Genomic DNA, 19,879 nt, shown 5'->3' with positions numbered 1-19,879 from the left:
ATGAATAATAAAAATAACAAAAGTTGAAATAAATAATAAAAGTTAATAAAAATAATAAAACAAATTTAAACAAATAAATAAAAACAGATTAAAATGAATAATAAAAAAAAGATTAAAACTAAATCTGTGATCGTCTTGGTCTGTGTCGACATGTAGTCAGGGGGCCAATTCTGAAAAGGGCTTCCGTTAAGACTTTTGCGGACATGTTTTGGTACAAGCTGTCACCCTATTTTTTTAGTTAGAAGACACCCATAGGTAAGATATTAGGGTGGTTGTCAAGCTGAATTTTTTTTTGTGTGACTTGTACAAGCAATTTCAGGCCAATTTTTTGGTTTCCTGCTCAACACGACATGCCAACAGTAAATGTTGAATATCTCCACAACCACAAGGACCATATTCATAAAAATGGTATCAAATGAAAGCCAACACTCATGGGATGTCTGCTGAAGTGTCAGAATGAACATTTATTGTACAGTGTAAGAGACAACAGAACTATAACATGAAAAAAACTATCTCCGCCTAAAGAGAACCAGTTTTCAAAGTGAATATCAGCTTGGAAACATAACCTAGTATCCCAAAACCTCTATCAATCAGTACCCATATCTATGGGAATGAGTCAAGCCAAGTTTAAAGCTTATAGGGAGAGACAGTGCAATGCTGCACAAGTTATAATACTTTAATGTCAAGGCGGAAATTTAGAACTGTAGATGATGGTCTGTGGTGCTATTTGACTTAATTAGTGTACCAGGTTGTAACACAAATTATATTACATTCACATATCACTATAGTTATTAATTCCATCCTAACAAAACTGCTCTCTCACTTCTTTAGGGTTAGGGGTTAGTAACTAGTTAGTAGTAATAACTATGTAATAGTCGTATGGCAAAGTTATGTTTTTCCCCATCAAAGCAGTGGCTCTCAGGTTGGCAGAGGTTGGCTCTCAGGTTGTCAGTCTCATCCCTTTGAGACTGAATGGATTGAATAAGCAAGGTCAAGCTAAGCACAATGCAAATAATGGTGTGTGTTGATTATATTGCAAAAATATTGCACACTATTATACTACAATAATCTCCAGAAAGAGCACAAAGACACCACTTCCTGAAAAATCACTTCAATCAAAGGGCTTTATCTTGGCTGTATTTTCCATATTTGTCTTGACAAATGAAACATTGTTCCCAATCAATATCTCTTCCTATTTGTTTTTCTTTGAACGCTAGGCTTACAGCTTCCTCTGGATCCATGTTATCTCATCTGAAGGCAAATACATTTTTCACTACACTAGTCTGATTGGTTTCTGAGTGGATCACTACAATGTCCTCTGACATAAGCTGAGGGCTTTGCTATCTAACAAACTTATTAACGCTTTTAGCTATAGCAGACTGTAAAATAGGCTGCTGTGCAGCAAATAAATTAAAAACAATATTTCCATTACACATCTGCACAAAACTTAATTTACCTATTAGTAAGTAAGCTAGTAATTATGAAAGTAAATTAGCCTAGCTATACACTCACCTAAAGGATTATTAGGAACACCTGTTCAATTTCTTATTAATGCAATTATCTAATCAACCAATCACATGGCAGTTGCTTCAATGGATTTAGGGGTGTGGTCCTGGTCAAGACAATCTCCTGAACTCCAAACTGAATGTCAGAATGGGAAAGAAAGGTGATTTAAGCAATTTTGAGCGTGGCATGGTTGTTGGTGCCAGACGGGCCGGTCTGAGTATTTCACAATCTGCTCAGTTACTGGGATTTTCACGCACAACCATTTCTAGGGTTTACAAAGAATGGTGTGAAAAGGGAAAAACATCCAGTATGCGGCAGTCCTGTGGGCGAAAATGCCTTGTTGATGCTCGAGGTCAGAGGAGAATGGGCCGACTGATTCAAGCTGATAGAAGAGCAACTTTGACTGAAATAACCACTCGTTACAACCGAGGTATGCAGCAAAGCATTTGTGAAGCCACAACACGCACAACCTTGAGGCGGATGGGCTACAACAGCAGAAGACCCCACCGGGTACCACTCATCTCCACTACAAATAGGAAAAAGAGGCTACAATTTGCACGAGCTCACCAAAATTGGACAGTTGAAGACTGGAAAAATGTTGCCTGGTCTGATGAGTCTCGATTTCTGTTGAGACATTCAGATGGTAGAGTCAGAATTTGGCGTAAACAGAATGAGAACATGGATCCATCATGCCTTGTTACCACTGTGCAGGCTGGTGGTGGTGGTGTAATGGTGTGGGGGATGTTTTCTTGGCACACTTTAGGCCCCTTAGTGCCAATTGGGCATCGTTTAAATGCCACGGCCTACCTGAGCATTGTTTCTGACCATGTCCATCCCTTTATGACCACCATGTACCCATCCTCTACTTCCAGCAGGATAATGCACCATGTCACAAAGCTCGAATCATTTCAAATTGGTTTCTTGAACATGACAATGAGTTCACTGTACTAAAATGGCCCCCGCAGTCACCAGATCTCAACCCAATAGAGCATCTTTGGGATGTGGTGGAACGGGAGCTTTGTGCCCTGGATGTGCATCCCACAAATCTCCATCAACTGCAAGATGCTATCCTATCAATATGGGCCAACATTTCTAAAAAATAAGGGTGTCACAATTTCGATTTTAAATCGAAATCGATCGAAATTAATGCTCAATCTCGATTATCGAATCAAAAAATGGAATCGTCGATGCTGCCACGCCCCCATGTCACGGCAGCTCGGCTTGCCTGTAATAGGTAAAACTCCTTTTCTCGAGAATATTGAAGCCTTTATTTTAAAACACATTGCAGCTGCACAGCGAGAGCATCATATCTCGTCTGAGCGAGCTGATTGTCTGCGCTGCGGCAACTGCACGAACCTATGGCGAGTTAGCAGTGGCGTACGGTCCAATGGGAGCGCATGGCGCCCTGGCCAACCTCGAGCGCGCCAATTTGGACGTGGCTGGAGAGTATAATTCACAAAAAACTCGCCAAAGGATTTAATGTTTAAATCGACTGAAGCGAAGTACCTGATATGAGCGAAATAGCACGGCAAGGCAAAGCAGTACTCGTTCCCTTATCTCTAAGGGAACCGAGGTTACGCAAGTAACCAGGTAGCCTACGTTCCCTTACGAGAACATTCTCTCGTACTGCGTTGCAAACGCTGTGGGAACCCAATTTAAAACGCCGTGCTATTCGCCTGTGACTGCTCTGAGGAGTCCAGGGAGCCCCGGGACTATAATAGCCAGGTAATAGGTTATATTGTTTAAGTTTCCAATTGACTGAAGATATAAGTTATTGTTACATTATGTTGTTAATAAACGTTTTAAATTTGACAATGTAGTGTGTGGTATTGCGAACAAAGGTCAGATATTATTATATTGCATAGAAGTCTTAAAATGGCATAGCTTGTGCTTTCAATTTATTTTTTTTAAATCAAGAATCGAATCGAACCGTGACTTTAGAATCGAAAATGTAATCGAATCGAGGATTTGGAGAATCGTGACACCCTTACTAAAGAATGCTTTCAGCACCTTGTTGAATCAATGCCACGTAGAATTAACGCAGTTCTGAAGGCGAAAGGGGGTCAAACACAGTATTAGTATGGTGTTCCTAATAATCCTTTAGGTGAGTGTATGTCTGGTAAGTATATAGCTAGTTGGAAAACAGTTTAGCTTACCTGTTTCTGGCAACATTTGATGGTAGAATGGTAGAAACTTGAGATAAATGTTTGTGTTGACAAATAGATCAAGTTAATCTGTTGTGTGATTGTGTGATTCACTCCTTTATAAAGTTTTGTTGTTGACACCTGCTGTGATCATCTTCTCTGGATCTGCTGCCTCAATCTGCTGCCAAATCACAGCTGCGCTGACACAACAGTGCCCCTTGTGGTGTGATACTCTTGTGGTATTTATTGATTATTATTTTTTAATGATCATGCTTGCACATAAGTTGGATTATATTGCACATTTGCCCAAAATTACAATAGGTAACATGGAAGAAAATGGAAGCACTTTGGGGAAAAAAATCCGCTTTTACCACTTTTAAGAATATAGTGTTAAAATGGACAAAAAAACATTTTCTAAGCTGACAACCTGGCTAGAACACATGTTGAGGGGATAAATATTAATACTGGATAGGTTGTATACTTGTACCAAAAAGTGTCCGACAAAGTTTTAATATCAGTTTTGGCCCCCTGACTAATGCATCACAACTGACGGATCCGACACACATCACGCATTTAAAGGTGCAGTGTGTAATTTTCAGCGGCATCTAGTGGTGAGGTTGTGAACTGCACCTAACAGAAGTTACGGTGGCCGACAGGAAGTGATGTCGTCGTCTGAGACCGCAGAGATTAGCCAGTTAAACAATGAGGTTTCTTTACAAAGATAAATTAAGGAATGATGTTTACTTAATTATTCAGTAAAACGATGTTATTGCGAATGTTATTGTGACTTGTTCATCATTGTGTCAGTGTTTATTCGCTGACTTTAGCTCGCTTCTTTACACGAAGAACAACATAGTGACGAAACGTGTTTGTCCGTTCAGGGCCACCGTAGAAACATGTGGATGTAAGCGGACCCGCGGTGTGTGTAGAGAGAAATGCCTCATTCTAAGCTAATAAACACACAACGCTTCATTATGTAAGATCTTTATACACCACTGACAAAACAGTTATGTGTCTGATAGTGCATTTCTGATCCTCATTAATATTACACACTGCAGCTTTATTAATATTACACACTGCAGCTTTATTAATATTACACACTGCAGCTTTATTAATATTACACACTGCATGTATTCCCGTGAGTGAAACATGAGTGAACACGGACCTTGATGTTGCCCTCGGCGGACCCGCTGATGAAGCTTCTCTCCGTGCTGTCCACCGCCAGCGCTTTCACCGGCGAGTCGTGGGCCTGGAAGCTCTGGCGCTGGATCCTCAGACTCAGATCCAGGACACTGATCCAGCCCTTCCTCCCTCCGCTGAGCAGAAGCTGCTGTTTAGAGGCCAGAGCCAGGACCGTGGAGCCCGACTCGTGCACGCTGAAGGCTGAGCACACACACACACACACACACACATCAGTCAGATACACTCACTCACACAGAAGAATCGTGTCTGAACACGCGCGCGTGTGCGTGCGTGTGTGCGTGTGTGTGTGTGTGTGTGTGTGTGTGTGTGTGTGACGATGCCTTACCGTGAACCAGACTGAAGGCCGGCGTGACCAGCGTATCCCACAGACACACGTTCCTGTAACGGGAGAGATCAGCAGTTCTGATGATTTTCATCAGCTAAAATATTTATATAACACACCTCCTGAGATCTAGCCTGGCTCCGCCCTCCTACGTACTTCCGCTCAATTTCATTTTCCTTCAGTACTACGTCTGGGACTGCTGTATATTCTTAGGTTTCCAGAAACAAATTTTTTGTAGGACGAATCAGCGAATAGAGGGAGTGGCTGAGAACGATGACGTTGATGTGATCACACACATGACTAGCGTCGGCCAATAGTGAGCCTACGTGTGACGTACAACACACAGACGCGCTGCTTTATCAAGACTCGAGGAACAGAGAGAAGGAAATGAATAGTGGAATAAAGTCGTTTTTTTTTTTTTTTTGCGCACAAAAAGTATTCTCGTCGCTTTATAAACTTTATAAAAGACAGACATCTTATTCTAAACATAATCCTCTGATCATTCGGACGACCACACGTTAGCGATTGGCTATGGCAGATCCTGAGTGACTCTGGGCAGATCCAATAGTTTTGAACTTTAACAGAGAACCCGCCTACAAGGAAGTAAACGTTTCTCAATGGAGCGAGGCCAGACTCTCTGTACAAATGAAATGTACGAGAGTCTGGTAGAACCAGGCTACCTGAGATCTGCACTTAATACTTCAATTTAACATATTCTCTGGTGTCAGATGTCACATGACATGCAGCTAAATCTTTTTTTTGATTTAACTAGATAAAAAAGTTTGTCAATAAAAACTCTGTTGGCTTGAGAAAGTCTCTGTAGTCGATCATTTTATCCCTTAAAACTCATGACATATTTAAGCGTGTTTTCCTTGAAGAAGTTTCTTCATGCCTTAAAATATCTTGAATGTAACTCGACACCCTTGCCTCATTTAGTATGCGCGGCTCTATGAATATGCAGATGAGCCCCGCCTCCACTCACTCACTCAGCTCAGAGATCCACTGGTTGACGATCACACATTGATCTGATTGGTTACAAGGTAGTGTGTGACGTCAGAAACACCAGCGATTTCAAAGCGTGTTTTTGAGACTGTCTTTGGTTCACTGCAGTTTTAAGGAGAAAATACTCAGCAATGCTGTCGACTTATGAACTTACACATGGTTTGTCTTAAAGCAGATTAAAAACACCACATAGACACATAAACAACATTAAAAGCTGGATTTTCACCACAGGGGGACTTTAAGAACTGAGGCGGACGGAGAGATGGACTAGTAGAGCTTTCTCAAGCCAACATTCTCATGATGTTCTCATGGACTCGAGAGGCTCAGCTCTCGCTGCTCTTCAGGTCTCAGATCAGTACCTGTTGTCTGTGGACAGGCCTGCGGTGGCGATGAGAGACGACGAGCCCACAAACACAAAGTCATTCGCCGTCTTATTGTGACACTGAAGTGTCTGGAGGAAAACAAGAGAATATGAGGAGGAAATCAGAAAGAGCTTCATTCCCCGTCCACACACACACACACACACACACACACACACACACACACACACACAAGCTTCCAGTGCACACATGTATAAATACAACAAGACATAAAAATTATTCAGATTATTTTTTACTAGTGTGATCAGGAAGTTCATTTATCAGTGAGGAGAGCAAAATAAAGCAAAAATTTAACAGCTGACAGATATTCAACATAATTCATGTGTGAGACAGTCTAACAGAAGGACGGACAAAACCAGTCAAATATCAGCTGAGTTCTGCTCATATTTTATCACCATTCTCTAAACTATAGCGGATAAACTGATAATGTGAGAAATGTTGAAGACGTCTGAATAAATGTGTGTTTGACTGTATAAAGACACAAAGACAGAATAAACACATGTACAGTATCATGAATCCACAGGTTACTGCAGTGAACAGGAAGTGATGCGGTGTGATGTACCAGATAGGGTTTGTGTGTGTGTCCCGAAGTGCTGGTCTGCCAGAGGCTGAGCGCTCCATCCGCATCCACGATCCCAAACTGAAACACACACACACACACACACACACACACACACACACACACAGAAGAGCTGGTTAACACACGGCGCTCTCTCGCTCGGTGTCTGCGCTGGGTTTTGGGCGACGCAGACGCACCTTATTGCCCTGGTAGTTGAAGCGTATTCTGGTGACCCTGGTGTTCCCGGGACTCCTGAAGCAGGTGATCTGCTGTGAGTGACCCCACTCGAACATGCGCACACTACCGTCCTGCGCCCCCGTCAGGTCTACACACACACACACGCACACACACACGTTGAGCATATGCTGACACATTACGGGAGTAAACAAACTACAAATGTGACCCTGGACCACAAAACATGTTAAAAACAAGTCACATGGGTCAATGTTTTTAAATTGAGATTTATACATCATCTGAAAACTTGATGTATGGTTTGTTAGGATATTGATTGATTGAATTGATACAACTATTTGAACATCTGGAATCTGAGGGTGCAAAAAAATCTAAACATTGAGAAAATCGCCTTTAAAATCGATTGTGCTGCATTAACTCACAAAAATACATGTTTTATATATTTACGGTAGGAAATTTACTAAATATCTTCATGGAACATGATCTTTACTTAATATCCTAATGATTTTTGGCATAAAAGAAAAATGGATAATTTTGACCCATACATGTATTGTTGGCTATTGCCACAGATAAACCCGTGCGACTCGAGACTGGTGACGTGATCCAGGGTCACAAATGTCTTTGGAACAAAACAGCATGTTGAATTGCACTAATTTAAATTCAATGCAGTGCATTAACAGAGCTCGCATATTAACCCCTTACACCCTGAAGACATCTGAATTATTCCACACTTAAAGGTAAGGCTTTTATATTTCATGGTCTCATTTGATGAATAGAAAACCTTTCTAAGCTTGAACAAAATGGATTTGGAGCCGTTTGGAGACTTGCATTACAACACCGCTGACAAAACACCTGAAAATGTAATGCATTTCCCCCGTCATTTTCGTTACTATTCATGCGTGACATAATGACTATTAGAATTAATCTATGAAAGGTCATAAAATCAAGTTTGTATCTGAGCAAAATGTAATGTTAATATCTCAGAAGTTATGGCATTTGGAACCTCTCCGAACAAACCTGAACAAATATTTTGGAAAATAGAATATAGATTCTATTATATTCTATTATTCTATTATAATTTTCTAATAATGAAATTGTGTGGTAAATGCTCTCAATTGAAATATTCAAATATTAAACATACAGCCATGTTGGATTTCAGTCCCCAAAAATGGAATGCATTTCTATCCAGTTAGTGCAATTCAACAAGTGTTTAGTTTCGGAGACATTTGTCATTAATTCACTTCCATTGACACAGAATAACGTGAGAAGTGGAGCAGATCCCACCGCATGAACACGAGCCGGGGACTTACAGTACGGGAGTGTGGGGTGTGATGTCATCCGTCTCACGTTGTTGATGTTTCGTTTGATGAGCTGCGTGAACACAGAAGAGAGCATGAGATCAGCGGGTTTAAAGCGAGCCGCTCAGTGCCGTTACTCTCCACCAGTGTTCATTCTGGCAGCAAATTCTGCTTTAGTTATTAGTCTTTTTACTAAAATGCAATTTAGTTTTAGTCATATTTTAGTCATCTGAATTGTTTTAAGTTCAGTCATATTTAGCTTTTAGTTTTAGTCTAGAAAATACAAGATTTTAGTCAACTAAGTTTTTATTCGCTGACAAAAATGTCAATAGATTTTCGTCAGTTTTTATTCGTTGATGAAAATGTCAATAGATTTTCGTCAGTTTTTATTCGTTGATGAAAATGTCAATAGATTTTTGTCATTTTTTATTTGTTGATGAAAATGTCAATAGATTTTCGTCAGTTTTTATTCGTTGATGAAAATGTCAATAGATTTTCGTCAGTTTTTATTTGCAGATGAAAATGTCAATAGATTTTCGTCAGTTTTTATTTGTAGATGAAAATGTCAATAGATTTTCGTCAGTTTTATTTGTAGACAAAAATGTCAATAGATTTTCGTCAGTTTTTTATTTGTAGATTTTCGTCAGTTTTTATTTGTAGACGAAAATGTCAATAGATTTTCGTCAGTTTTTATTTGTAGATTTTCGTCAGTTTTTATTCGTTGATGAAAATGTCAATAGATTTTCGTCAGTTTTTATTTGTAGATGAAAATGTCAATAGATTTTCGTCAGTTTTTATTCGTTGATGAAAATGTCAATAGATTTTCGTCAGTTTTTATTCGTTGATGAAAATGTCAATAGATTTTCGTCAGTTTTTATTTGTAGATGAAAATGTCAATAGATTTTCGTCAGTTTTATTTGTAGACGAAAATGTCAATAGATTTTCGTCAGTTTTTTATTTGTAGATTTTCGTCAGTTTTTATTTGTAGACGAAAATGTCAATAGATTTTCGTCAGTTTTTATTTGTAGATTTTCGTCAGTTTTTATTTGTAGATGAAAATGTCAATAGATTTTCGTCAGTTTTTATTTGTAGATTTTCGTCAGTTTTTATTCGTTGATGAAAATGTCAATAGATTTTCGTCAGTTTTTATTTGTAGATGAAAATGTCAATAGATTTTCATCAGTTTTTATTTGTAGACGAAAATGTCAATAGATTTTCGTCAGTTTTTATTTGTAGATTTTTGTCAGTTTATATTTGTAGACGAAAATGTCAATAGATTTTCGTCAGTTTTTATTTGTAGATGAAAATGTCAATAGATTTTCGTCAGTTTTTATTTGTAGATGAAAATGTCAATAGATTTTCGTCAGTTTTATTTGTAGACGAAAATGTCAATAGATTTTCGTCAGTTTTTTATTTGTAGATTTTCGGCAGTTTTTATTTGTAGACGAAAATGTCAATAGATTTTCGTCAGTTTTTATTTGTAGATTTTCGTCAGTTTTTATTTGTAGATGAAAATGTCAATAGATTTTCGTCAGTTTTTATTTGTAGATTTTCGTCAGTTTTTATTTGTAGATGAAAATGTCAATAGATTTTCGTCAGTTTTTATTCGTTGATGAAAATGTCAATAGATTTTCGTCAGTTTTTATTTGTAGATGAAAATGTCAATAGATTTTCATCAGTTTTTATTTGTAGACGAAAATGGCAATAGATTTTCGTCAGTTTTTATTTGTAGATTTTCGTCAGTTTTTATTTGTAGACGAAAATGTCAATAGATTTTCGTCAGTTTTTATTTGTAGATGAAAATGTCAATAGATTTTCGTCAGTTTTATTTGTAGACGAAAATGTCAATAGATTTTCGTCAGTTTTTTATTTGTAGATTTTCGTCAGTTTTTATTTGTAGACGAAAATGTCAATAGATTTTCGTCAGTTTTTATTTGTAGATTTTCGTCAGTTTTTATTTGTAGATGAAAATGTCAATAGATTTTCGTCAGTTTTTATTTGTAGATGAAAATGTCAATAGATTTTCGTCAGTTTTTATTTGTAGATTTTCGTCAGTTTTTATTTGTAGATGAAAATGTCAATAGATTTTCATCAGTTTTTATTTGTAGACGAAAATGTCAATAGATTTTCGTCAGTTTTTATTTGTAGATTTTCGTCAGTTTTTATTTGTAGACGAAAATGTCAATAGATTTTCGTCAGTTTTTATTCGTTGACGAAAATGTAAATAGATTTTCGTCAGTTTTTATTCGTTGACGATCACGTCTTTTTTTTTTTGGCCCACCACCACCCCCCCTCTTCGGAGGACAACTTTATTGTTTAATAAAGCAAATTATATACACAATATATTACAATACTGACGACAGATTTATATACAGTGCGTAACCATTCAACCAGTTTAGTGAGACCCTGGGTACATGAGGGGAGGGGAGATTATAACACCACGAACAGAGTGTAACACGTAACATAAAAGACATGACAAGGTGATAGACAGACAACAGAGGGACAAGACAGTTGACAAACACAACAACGTATTATTATTGATTAAGTAGAATGATCTTAAGCAAATTTTATTTGTTAATCTAAGATTTATATTAGTTGGTCATGGCTAGGGTGTTTGAGGGGAAAAAGGGTTTGGAAACACGTTGACGATCACGTCAATAGATTTTCGTCATAGTTTTTGTCATTCAAAACTGTTTTTTATCGTCTCGTTTTCGTCTGTGCAAAAATGTCGTATGACAAAAATAATGCCGAAAATTATTCGTCAACGAACATGAACAGTGCTCACCACGGCGGCTCCTCTGCCGGTCTGCAGGCCGCCCAGCCAGGGCATGTTGATGGGCGTCCCGGGGCTGCTGTGTGTGTAAGGTGTGCTGCCGTGCGTGCTGATGTCGTCCCGCGCATGAACCACCAGGAAATCATCCGTCCTGCACACAACACAAGCTGAACTCACACCTGCGACCCACAACTGATCAGGGCTCGCATTTATAAAACTGTGTGTAGGATCCTCACTAAGTGTATGTGCGCCCGAAAGCCAAAACATATTCAGACTTATAAAGGCGTGTGAACGCCAGAATTCCCTTAATAATCCCAGTCGGAGGAAAATTGTGTTCCCATGCGTCTCCTTCCCAAAATAACCATATCTGGAGCTTACAAAGCCTCGTTTTACTATATCCTCATCTGCATATCATTTACATCTACGTGATTCCATGTTTAACGGTACAAGACATTAGGAAAATATGAGATACGGATGTGCATCACATTACATTACTAAAAATCATTTAGTAGTTGCCTTGTTTTTGAATTAATAAATCAAATAATATAAAATACATTTCAGAAAAAGTTTTTCTCAATCTTTTCCACTGGCCAAATACTATTTTTAATTGCTTTATATTTTTAATGGAAACAGATTGTGCATTATTGATCATTATTTGCATGAACATATTTCCTCAGAGCACGAGTTCTGCTGTTATCAAGCGCTAAGCAAACATTAACACACAGCATTCCTCAGGAAAAGTGTTCAAAAGCATCGCATCCACTACAAATATTACTTATTAAAATAAAAATTTTTTTGTAACTTCTCTGTAATGATTTGATGTAATTTAAGTGCTTAACTCCATTAATGAGAATGACATTTAATATAAATGTGTATATCAGATATAAAACAGTTTAAATCATTATTTTATGTATTTAAACTGTTATTGTGAACATGCACTGTATTTATGATTAGGACTCATAATGAGGATTAAAAGTGGTTTTCCTTCATCAGTCCCTCAGATCTCCATCGGTGTCGTTGAACTGCTTATTATTGCATTGTTTAAATTAATAAATGTTTAGCTAACTGTGATTTGTATATGTACATTTCTGAAATGCATAACTCTGATATCAGATCACTGTAAACTGTAATGTGGTCTCATGCATTTTCTGTAAAGCTGATTTGAAATGATGTGTATTGTGAAAAGTGCTATACAAATAAATGTGAATTGAACTGAATTGAATTGAATCACCCTTTGACCTCGGCCTCCGCCTCGTCGTCGATCCACGTGAGCACCTGAGTGGCGAGGATTGAGGACACGTCGAGCTCCTGGATGTCGTGTGTGGAGGCGATCACTAAACAGTTGCGATTGGCCTGAAGACAAAGCCAAGGCAAGTTTATTTATAAAGCATTTCACACACTGGCAATTCAAAGTGCTTTACACGGAAAGGAATTAAAATAATCACAAAATAAAAGCAAGGAGAATTAAAACAGTTATAAAAGGAATTAAGAGTAAATAGATGATGCATAGATAAACTTCTCATCTGGCAAAACACCAGTGTATCTCCCAGTGAGTCTCATTATACTTCAGAGGTCAGAGGTCAAACCCAACAGCAGGACGTCCCGCAACTGCACCTTATTGATGGCGAAGGCCGTGATGATGTCAGACTCCTTGTGGATGATGCGAGCTTTTCCTCCTGGATATCCCTGATCAGCCTCGATCTGCGGGAGAAGCCAGACAGCGACATCACTAACGCTCGTCAGACGGGAATCTCGACTATATGAATAAAAGCACATACGCTTATACATATATAATAAATGAAGAGTTCAGATGCAAAAGCCTCTAAGTGCCATCAGAAATTTTCTTCTAAAATGATAATTTTTATCAAGCTTGTATATTTAAGTTCAGTCATTTCACTTAAAAGCCAATGAAAATGTCATTTAAGTGAAATTACTGAACTTAAATATATGAGCTTGATAAAAATGATCATTCTAGAAGAAAATTCAGATGGCACTCAGAGGCTTTTGCATCTGACCTCTTCATATAGTATTTTTTTGCTGTTGTTTTAAACTAGATGAGGTGAAATAAAGCATGCATACGAGTTCTATGAGACATCATGAGACAAAATGAACACTAGAGTGAACGGGTGCACAGCTCATCTATCACACGTTTAAAGACTCTTATAAAGGCCTTCCTGTCATGAGCTTCTGCTAGAGGAGAATAATCTGTGGAACAAGCCCATCACTAATGTTCAGTGTTCACGCTTTGAAATGCAGGAACATCAGATCCTCGAGCTGCAGAATATGTGCCGTTTCACTCAGATGAACACGGAGAACAAATCTAGGTCAGGACTCGATGTTCTCGTGCCATGTGTCTCACATATGAACGCGAGATTGCAGTGAATTGTGGGGGATCGACACTTTCTGACCAGAGGCCGGGTTGCATGATCAGCTTAGACTAGTCTTACAATTTAGTCAAAGACTGGTCATGAGTCAGATACATAACAACACAAGACTGGTCTAGTTCGAATCTGAAAAGCAAGACTGGTGAACCCTTGACCGCAACTAAAACAAACAAGCATGTTGAACTGATTTACCTTCTTACGGGCCGAAATTCAACATGATTGTATATTTTCATTTATTGAAAACATTTCACATACAATTTCATTATTAAAAATTCAACAATAAAGCGACATAAAATGGCCTGAAAATTGCCTGTCGAATATTACAGGTGGTGTTTTAAAGAGTCTGGGAGGTGAATTTTTAATAATGAAAATGAAACAACTGGTCAAACTAGCTTGTAAGACTTAAGCTGTGTCCCAAATGACGCACTATACACTATGTACTCTCCCATCTAGTGTTTGAGTTTTATAATGTTATTTTGAGATTTATTTATAAGGTTATCAAGTGCATGTTTTCAACACACCAAACTTAATTGTTTGGGTGGGGGGGTTAAATAAGTGCATAATTTCACACTAATCGCACTATTTATATTACAAAATGGCATCAAGAGTGCATAAGAGTGTGAATTGGGACACACCAACAGTCTTAAGGTCTTGATGCGACATGACATGAGGGTTGAAGGTCACGTATCCCAGCAGTGATGCTCATTTCTATCATTATTTGATGTTATTGCTGTAAGTTTAACACATTAAATTACAATCTTCACCCACAACAGCAGTCTTAACCAATCACAGCACAGATACTTGTCTTTCAGCTCATGTGACCGTCAGCCAGGAGTGAAGCACTTTCACACCCGAGTGTTTGTTGTGTTTTCTCCCTGTGTTCGGTTCGGTAAGGCATGTGTGAACACTTGTGTGTGATCCGCACCAAAACCACCCGAACGAGATGTCTCGGCCCGACTGCAAACGAGCTGTGGTATTAATACGAGTGTAGTATATAATTTACCGCAGTAATGACGGATACATTTGTCTAGTGTTTGCGTGTCTCGAAAGTTACAAATAAAGCCGAAATCAGCTGAGCGAACTTGTCGATCATCTTGATGGATGAGCAGAGGAAACGCTGACCAATAAGAGGACAGTTGTACTTGCATGTGACTTGTGTGAACACGTCTGTATGCTCACTGCAAAAAATCCATTTACTAAAGTAGTTAAATAAATAAGATATTAAGTCTTGTTTTCTGGCAAAATAAATCAAAATGAAGTGAGTTTTTGCTTAAAACAAGGTAAATGATCTGCCAAAGGGGTGAGAAAAATAATCTTGTTTCTGTTTGAATTAACATTATTTTTCTGACCCCACTGGCAGATCATTTCGCTTGTTTTAGGCAAAAACTCACTTCATTTTGATTAAATCCCCTGGGAAAACAGGACATAATATCTTATTTAATTTTACTACTTTAGTAAATGGATCTTGATTTAAGAAATGTTTGATATTTGGACTGGAAACAAGACAAAAATACTAAAAAGAGCATTTTTTGCAGTGCTTTGAAAGATTGCCTTGCGAAAACGAACCGAACCAAGAAGAAAATGCAACATTGTAACAAACTAAGTCCCTGTTTCGGATTAAGACAAACGATCTATGGGTGTGAAAACACCCTTAAAGAGCCTTCATTACAGATCACATGACTGGATGAGGATTATTATCTCTCGGTTAGATACCTGGTTGTGTGTGGGATCCAGCGGCACACTGTCAGTCTCCGGATGCAAGAGTTACGATGAAACATGCAGGTCAATCACACACATCACAATCCACCGTTAGACGGTTACTCACACAGTTACCACACGTACAACACAGGTTAACAAGTATTAATGACATTACAGGCATTCATGGATGAACAGACTCGAGCGATCGTTACGAACACCATCAGCTGACGGTGAACGGGGGTATTTAAGGGGCATTCTGGGAAAAAGGGCGAGCACACATACCTCGTTCAGATCTCGTTTCTTAGTGAAGATGTTTCGTATGAACGTTTCCTGAACCTCCTCCTGTTTGACCAGATACAGCCAGAGTCGCTTCACGGGCAGAGCCGAGCGCCTGCGAGACCTGAGTACAGAACACACACTGACTACACACACGGGAACTGGGGCTAACATTAGCACGATTAATCGCAATTTACACTCACACTTACACTGAGCTGGCTCATCACGATATTGAACTGGTAAAGGCTGAGATCATTAGTTATGTGCAGCGTGTCAGTGCCGTACGGCTCAGGAAACGCGGCTCACTCTGAAAGCTCTGAGTTCGAGTCGCTTATAACATGCATTTGAAAAAGCAACACGCGCCAAACATCTTTCCAGACATGAGACGCATTTATGAACCTCTAATCCAACAACAGACGACATTTAATAACATGCATTTCCTCCAAACTCACTTCATGAGGACAGCTGAGCTCCTTCTGTGAGATGATGAGTGTGTGTGTGTGTGTGTGTGTGTGTGTGTGTGTGTGTGTGTGTGTAAGGACAGCTGAGCTCCTCCTTCTGTGAGATTATGAGCTTCTGACACAGAATACGGCAGTCGTGTGTTTATTACTCATGATTAACCAATCAAAGCGTTTCAGTCTTCTGTTTATTCAGAGACAGAGAGTGTGATGCTCATAGGGGTTTCCTGTGTGTGTGTGTGTGTGTGTGTGTGTGTGTGTGTGTGTGTGTGTGTGTGTGTGTGTGTGTGTGTGATGCTCATAGGGGTTTCCTGGAGTGATGTGTGTTATCGTACTTCTGCAGGGCATATTTGGCCAGTATATAAATAATCGCAGCCTTTGCCAAATCGCATTTCGATTAATCGTGCAGCTCTAGCGTGAACACACACGTGAGCTGCGTCCCGTACCTGAAGGGTGTGTTTGAGGGCTCAAACAGGGCCTTGTGCCGCAGGAGCGCCGGTCCCGACGACACACTCTCGTCCAGGAGCTGCGAGGAGATGAAGTTTGACGGAGGACCTCCGAAGATCTCCAGCCTCTTGAGGAGCAGCGTCTCCCATCGCTGAAGCGTCTTCAGAGCCGCGTGACACAGCGGAGAGCACACGGGCAGATCTGACACACACACACACACACACACACACACACACACACGTTACATGACACTACACACACATCATACTATGACCAAAAGCATATTTCACTACATAAGAAATTGTATATCATTTGGAAGCTTGTTTCCGTTACAGAATAAAGAAAGGGAACTCGTTCTTTTATCATGGCTTAAAGCGATGTGTTTGTGTGAGAAAAATATCCACATTTAAAACTTTATAAAGTAAATCACTAGCTTCCGGTTGAACGAACATACGGATTCCACTTCAGTCCACTAAAGCGACGCACTGCTGATGTTCACGCATCGCCATGTACACCTAGGGTGAGTAAACCATGGGCTAATTTTCATTTTTGGGTGAACTATCCTATATATAACTATATAACTGTGTTTAGCATCATCCACGTCGCGTCCCACGCTCTCTAAACATCATACGTGTGCTGCAGTTAAAGGCTCATTACCTAAGAGGTCATGACCTGTCGTTGGGTAGAAGGTCTTGAGGTTGAACTGCACCATCTGCACCATCGCCAAGCGCATCAGACACCAGCTGCACAAGAACATCATTACATCATCACAGGAACATCATTACATCATCACATCATCACAGGAAACATCATTACATCATCACATCATCACAGGAACATCATCACACCATCACATCATCACAGGAACATCATTACATCATCACAGGAACATCATCACAGGATCACATGACTCCTCAGCTCACCTGTACGAGCTGCTGTTGGAATGTTCTGCCAGTGGAGAGTTGGCATCAAAATAATCTCCTTCGTCCTCATCATCATCTTCATCCTCCTCATCCTCGCTGCCTTGGCTTTCCTCAGAGTCGTACTCCACTCGGCTGGCGGAGGGAGGCAGGTACGGCTTCACACACACACACACACACACACACACACACACACACACACACACACACTTACATTAAAACTAAAATACTATTCAAATTTTACTACGTTGCTTTGCTGGCCGATAATCCCTGAAAAATCCCAGGCACTAACTCACAGTTATAATTAAATGCACTGGGTGGCGCTGTGGCGCGGGTTAACAAGTTGACTGTATTTGATCACATAATGTCGTCGTCGTCTGTTACTGGAAGCCAACGATGTAAGCTCATACCTTTGCGATGAAGTAGTCCCAGATGCTGAGCTCAGGAGGGATGAAGCGCTCTTTAAACACGGATGTTTGCGGCTCCGTCTCGGGTCTGGGACTCACGGGACCGTCGGGAATCTCGGGATTCTCTCTGGAGTTACTGCGGGATGAACGTAACCGGAAACGCCTCTGCTTTCGCTCCGCATCTTCCACCGAGTCACGAGCGTCAGTAGCTTTAGGGAGCAACACACAGCAAAACGCTTCAGTATCACTGGAGCTCAACACTGAAGATCATAACGTGATCATCGCCATTTGGGGTTTTTGAATTGATAAAAAACAATAATGAATAAAATAATGTTAATAGTAGATTCTCTCCTTCAGGAATCAATAACCCATACTCAACAAACGACACGTTAAATGATCAGACTGCACATAAAACAATTAAAAACATGCACTGCTATTTGAAAAGTACCCCTATTATGCTATTTTAATAGTTCTTTATTTTGTTTAGAGTCTCCTACAACAAGTTCTCACGCATCCAAGCTTAAAAACACTTTAATGTCCTCATAATCTCCACTGCAGAGTCAGCTCTTTCCTCTCAGTGTCTGAAACGCTTCCATCGAAGATTCAGTCTCTCTAAGCCCCGCCTCTCTGAGAGCTGCTCTGCTGTGATTGGTCAAAAAGCAAACGCTCATTATCATATCTGAATCTCAGCTCTTGATCACAGTGATACGAACAGTAACGATGGCGTGGGTTTTATCGTCTCAATCTCATAAAACAGCGTCTTCTCGACATGAACAACACGAACCAAACTCTTCCAGTCTCAGATACACTAGTGTTTGAGGGCGGAGCTAAGAGACGCTGTTCAGCCAATCAACACCAGAGGCGGGTATTATGCAAATTAGTTACAAGCCTACACAGGTTCAGCAGGACGAGAGACTCAATTATTGACGACTCGTTTCAGTTCAGAATCACATTCTTTTAGGAGACAAAAACTCCATTTATCTGCACTTTGATCTTTGAAACTTTGCAGAGCTCTTACACTCACACACAGCTTTATTACACACTATATAACAGGTCATATCCCAGAAAGCATCATAACGGCACTTTAAAGGGATTGTTCACCCAAAAATGAAAATTAGCCCATGATTTATTCACCTTCAAGTCATCCTAGGTGCACTTTTATGATGGACAGATGCACTTTTATGATGGATAGATGCACTTTTATGATGGATAGATGCACTTTTATGATAAATGCACTTTTATGATGGATAGATGCACTTTTATGATAAATGCACTTTTATGATGGACAGATGCACTTTTATGATGGATAAATGCACTTTTATGATGGATAGATGCACTTTTATGATGGACAGATGCACTTTTATGATGGACAGATGCACTTTTATGATGGATAGATGCACTTTTATGATGGATAGATGCACTTTTATGATGATAAATGCACTTTTATGGACTTCAAAACAGAAGCAGATGATCACTGCCATTAAAAAGCTTGGAAGAGCCAGGACATTTTATAATAAACCTCTGATTGTGTTGTCTGACAGAAGAATGTCATATACACCTAGGATGACTTGAGGGAGAGTAAATCATGGGCTAATTTTCATCTTTGGGTGAACTATCCCTTCTATGGAGGCACAAACACAGAAGAGAGCAGCACCTGTGGGTGATGTGGGTTTCTCCGGCACGGGAACTCGAGCGCCGCCGCCGAACACGGCGACCCAGAGCTTAGCGTTGAGCGGGTGCGCGACGATGCGGAGCAGCTCGTGTGTGGAGTGTGTGGCCAAGCCGTGGACGAACAGGCTGAGGAACACGGCGCTCAGGATCTCACACAGAAGCACTGAGAGACCGGGCTGGTTCTCATCAGAGGAGGCTTCCAGCAGCCGCATCAGGACACTCACACCTGCACACACACA

General features: G+C 39.8%; 1 protein-coding gene across 3 annotated transcripts in view; it reads right to left on the bottom strand.

The window, feature by feature from the left end:
• Positions 1–19,879, bottom strand: part of dmxl1 (Dmx like 1) — a 63,860-nt gene that overhangs the window by 1,410 nt on the left and 42,571 nt on the right. The window contains exons 30-45 of one of the 3 annotated variants that reach the window (XM_081350012.1): positions 19,624–19,866; positions 17,973–18,178; positions 17,566–17,720; positions 17,300–17,385; positions 16,642–16,843; positions 15,744–15,861; positions 15,477–15,512; positions 12,994–13,080; positions 12,611–12,732; positions 11,392–11,530; positions 8,619–8,679; positions 7,314–7,441; positions 7,120–7,197; positions 6,537–6,628; positions 5,179–5,231; positions 4,816–5,033 (exon numbers count right to left, since the gene is read on the bottom strand). In XM_081350012.1, coding sequence (XP_081206138.1) covers positions 4,816–5,033; positions 5,179–5,231; positions 6,537–6,628; positions 7,120–7,197; positions 7,314–7,441; positions 8,619–8,679; positions 11,392–11,530; positions 12,611–12,732; positions 12,994–13,080; positions 15,477–15,512; positions 15,744–15,861; positions 16,642–16,843; positions 17,300–17,385; positions 17,566–17,720; positions 17,973–18,178; positions 19,624–19,866 — 2,024 coding nt within the window. The remainder of the gene's footprint in view (positions 1–4,815; positions 5,034–5,178; positions 5,232–6,536; positions 6,629–7,119; positions 7,198–7,313; positions 7,442–8,618; positions 8,680–11,391; positions 11,531–12,610; positions 12,733–12,993; positions 13,081–15,476; positions 15,513–15,743; positions 15,862–16,641; positions 16,844–17,299; positions 17,386–17,565; positions 17,721–17,972; positions 18,179–19,623; positions 19,867–19,879) is intronic. The other 2 variants (XM_081350013.1, XR_014029011.1) reach the window with 2 other exon arrangements.

Source organism: Scardinius erythrophthalmus, assembly GCF_964197995.2.
Source record: "Scardinius erythrophthalmus genome assembly, chromosome: 20".
Classification (NCBI taxonomy): Eukaryota; Metazoa; Chordata; class Actinopteri; order Cypriniformes; family Leuciscidae; genus Scardinius; species Scardinius erythrophthalmus.
This window is presented reverse-complemented; position numbering and strand designations above follow the sequence as displayed.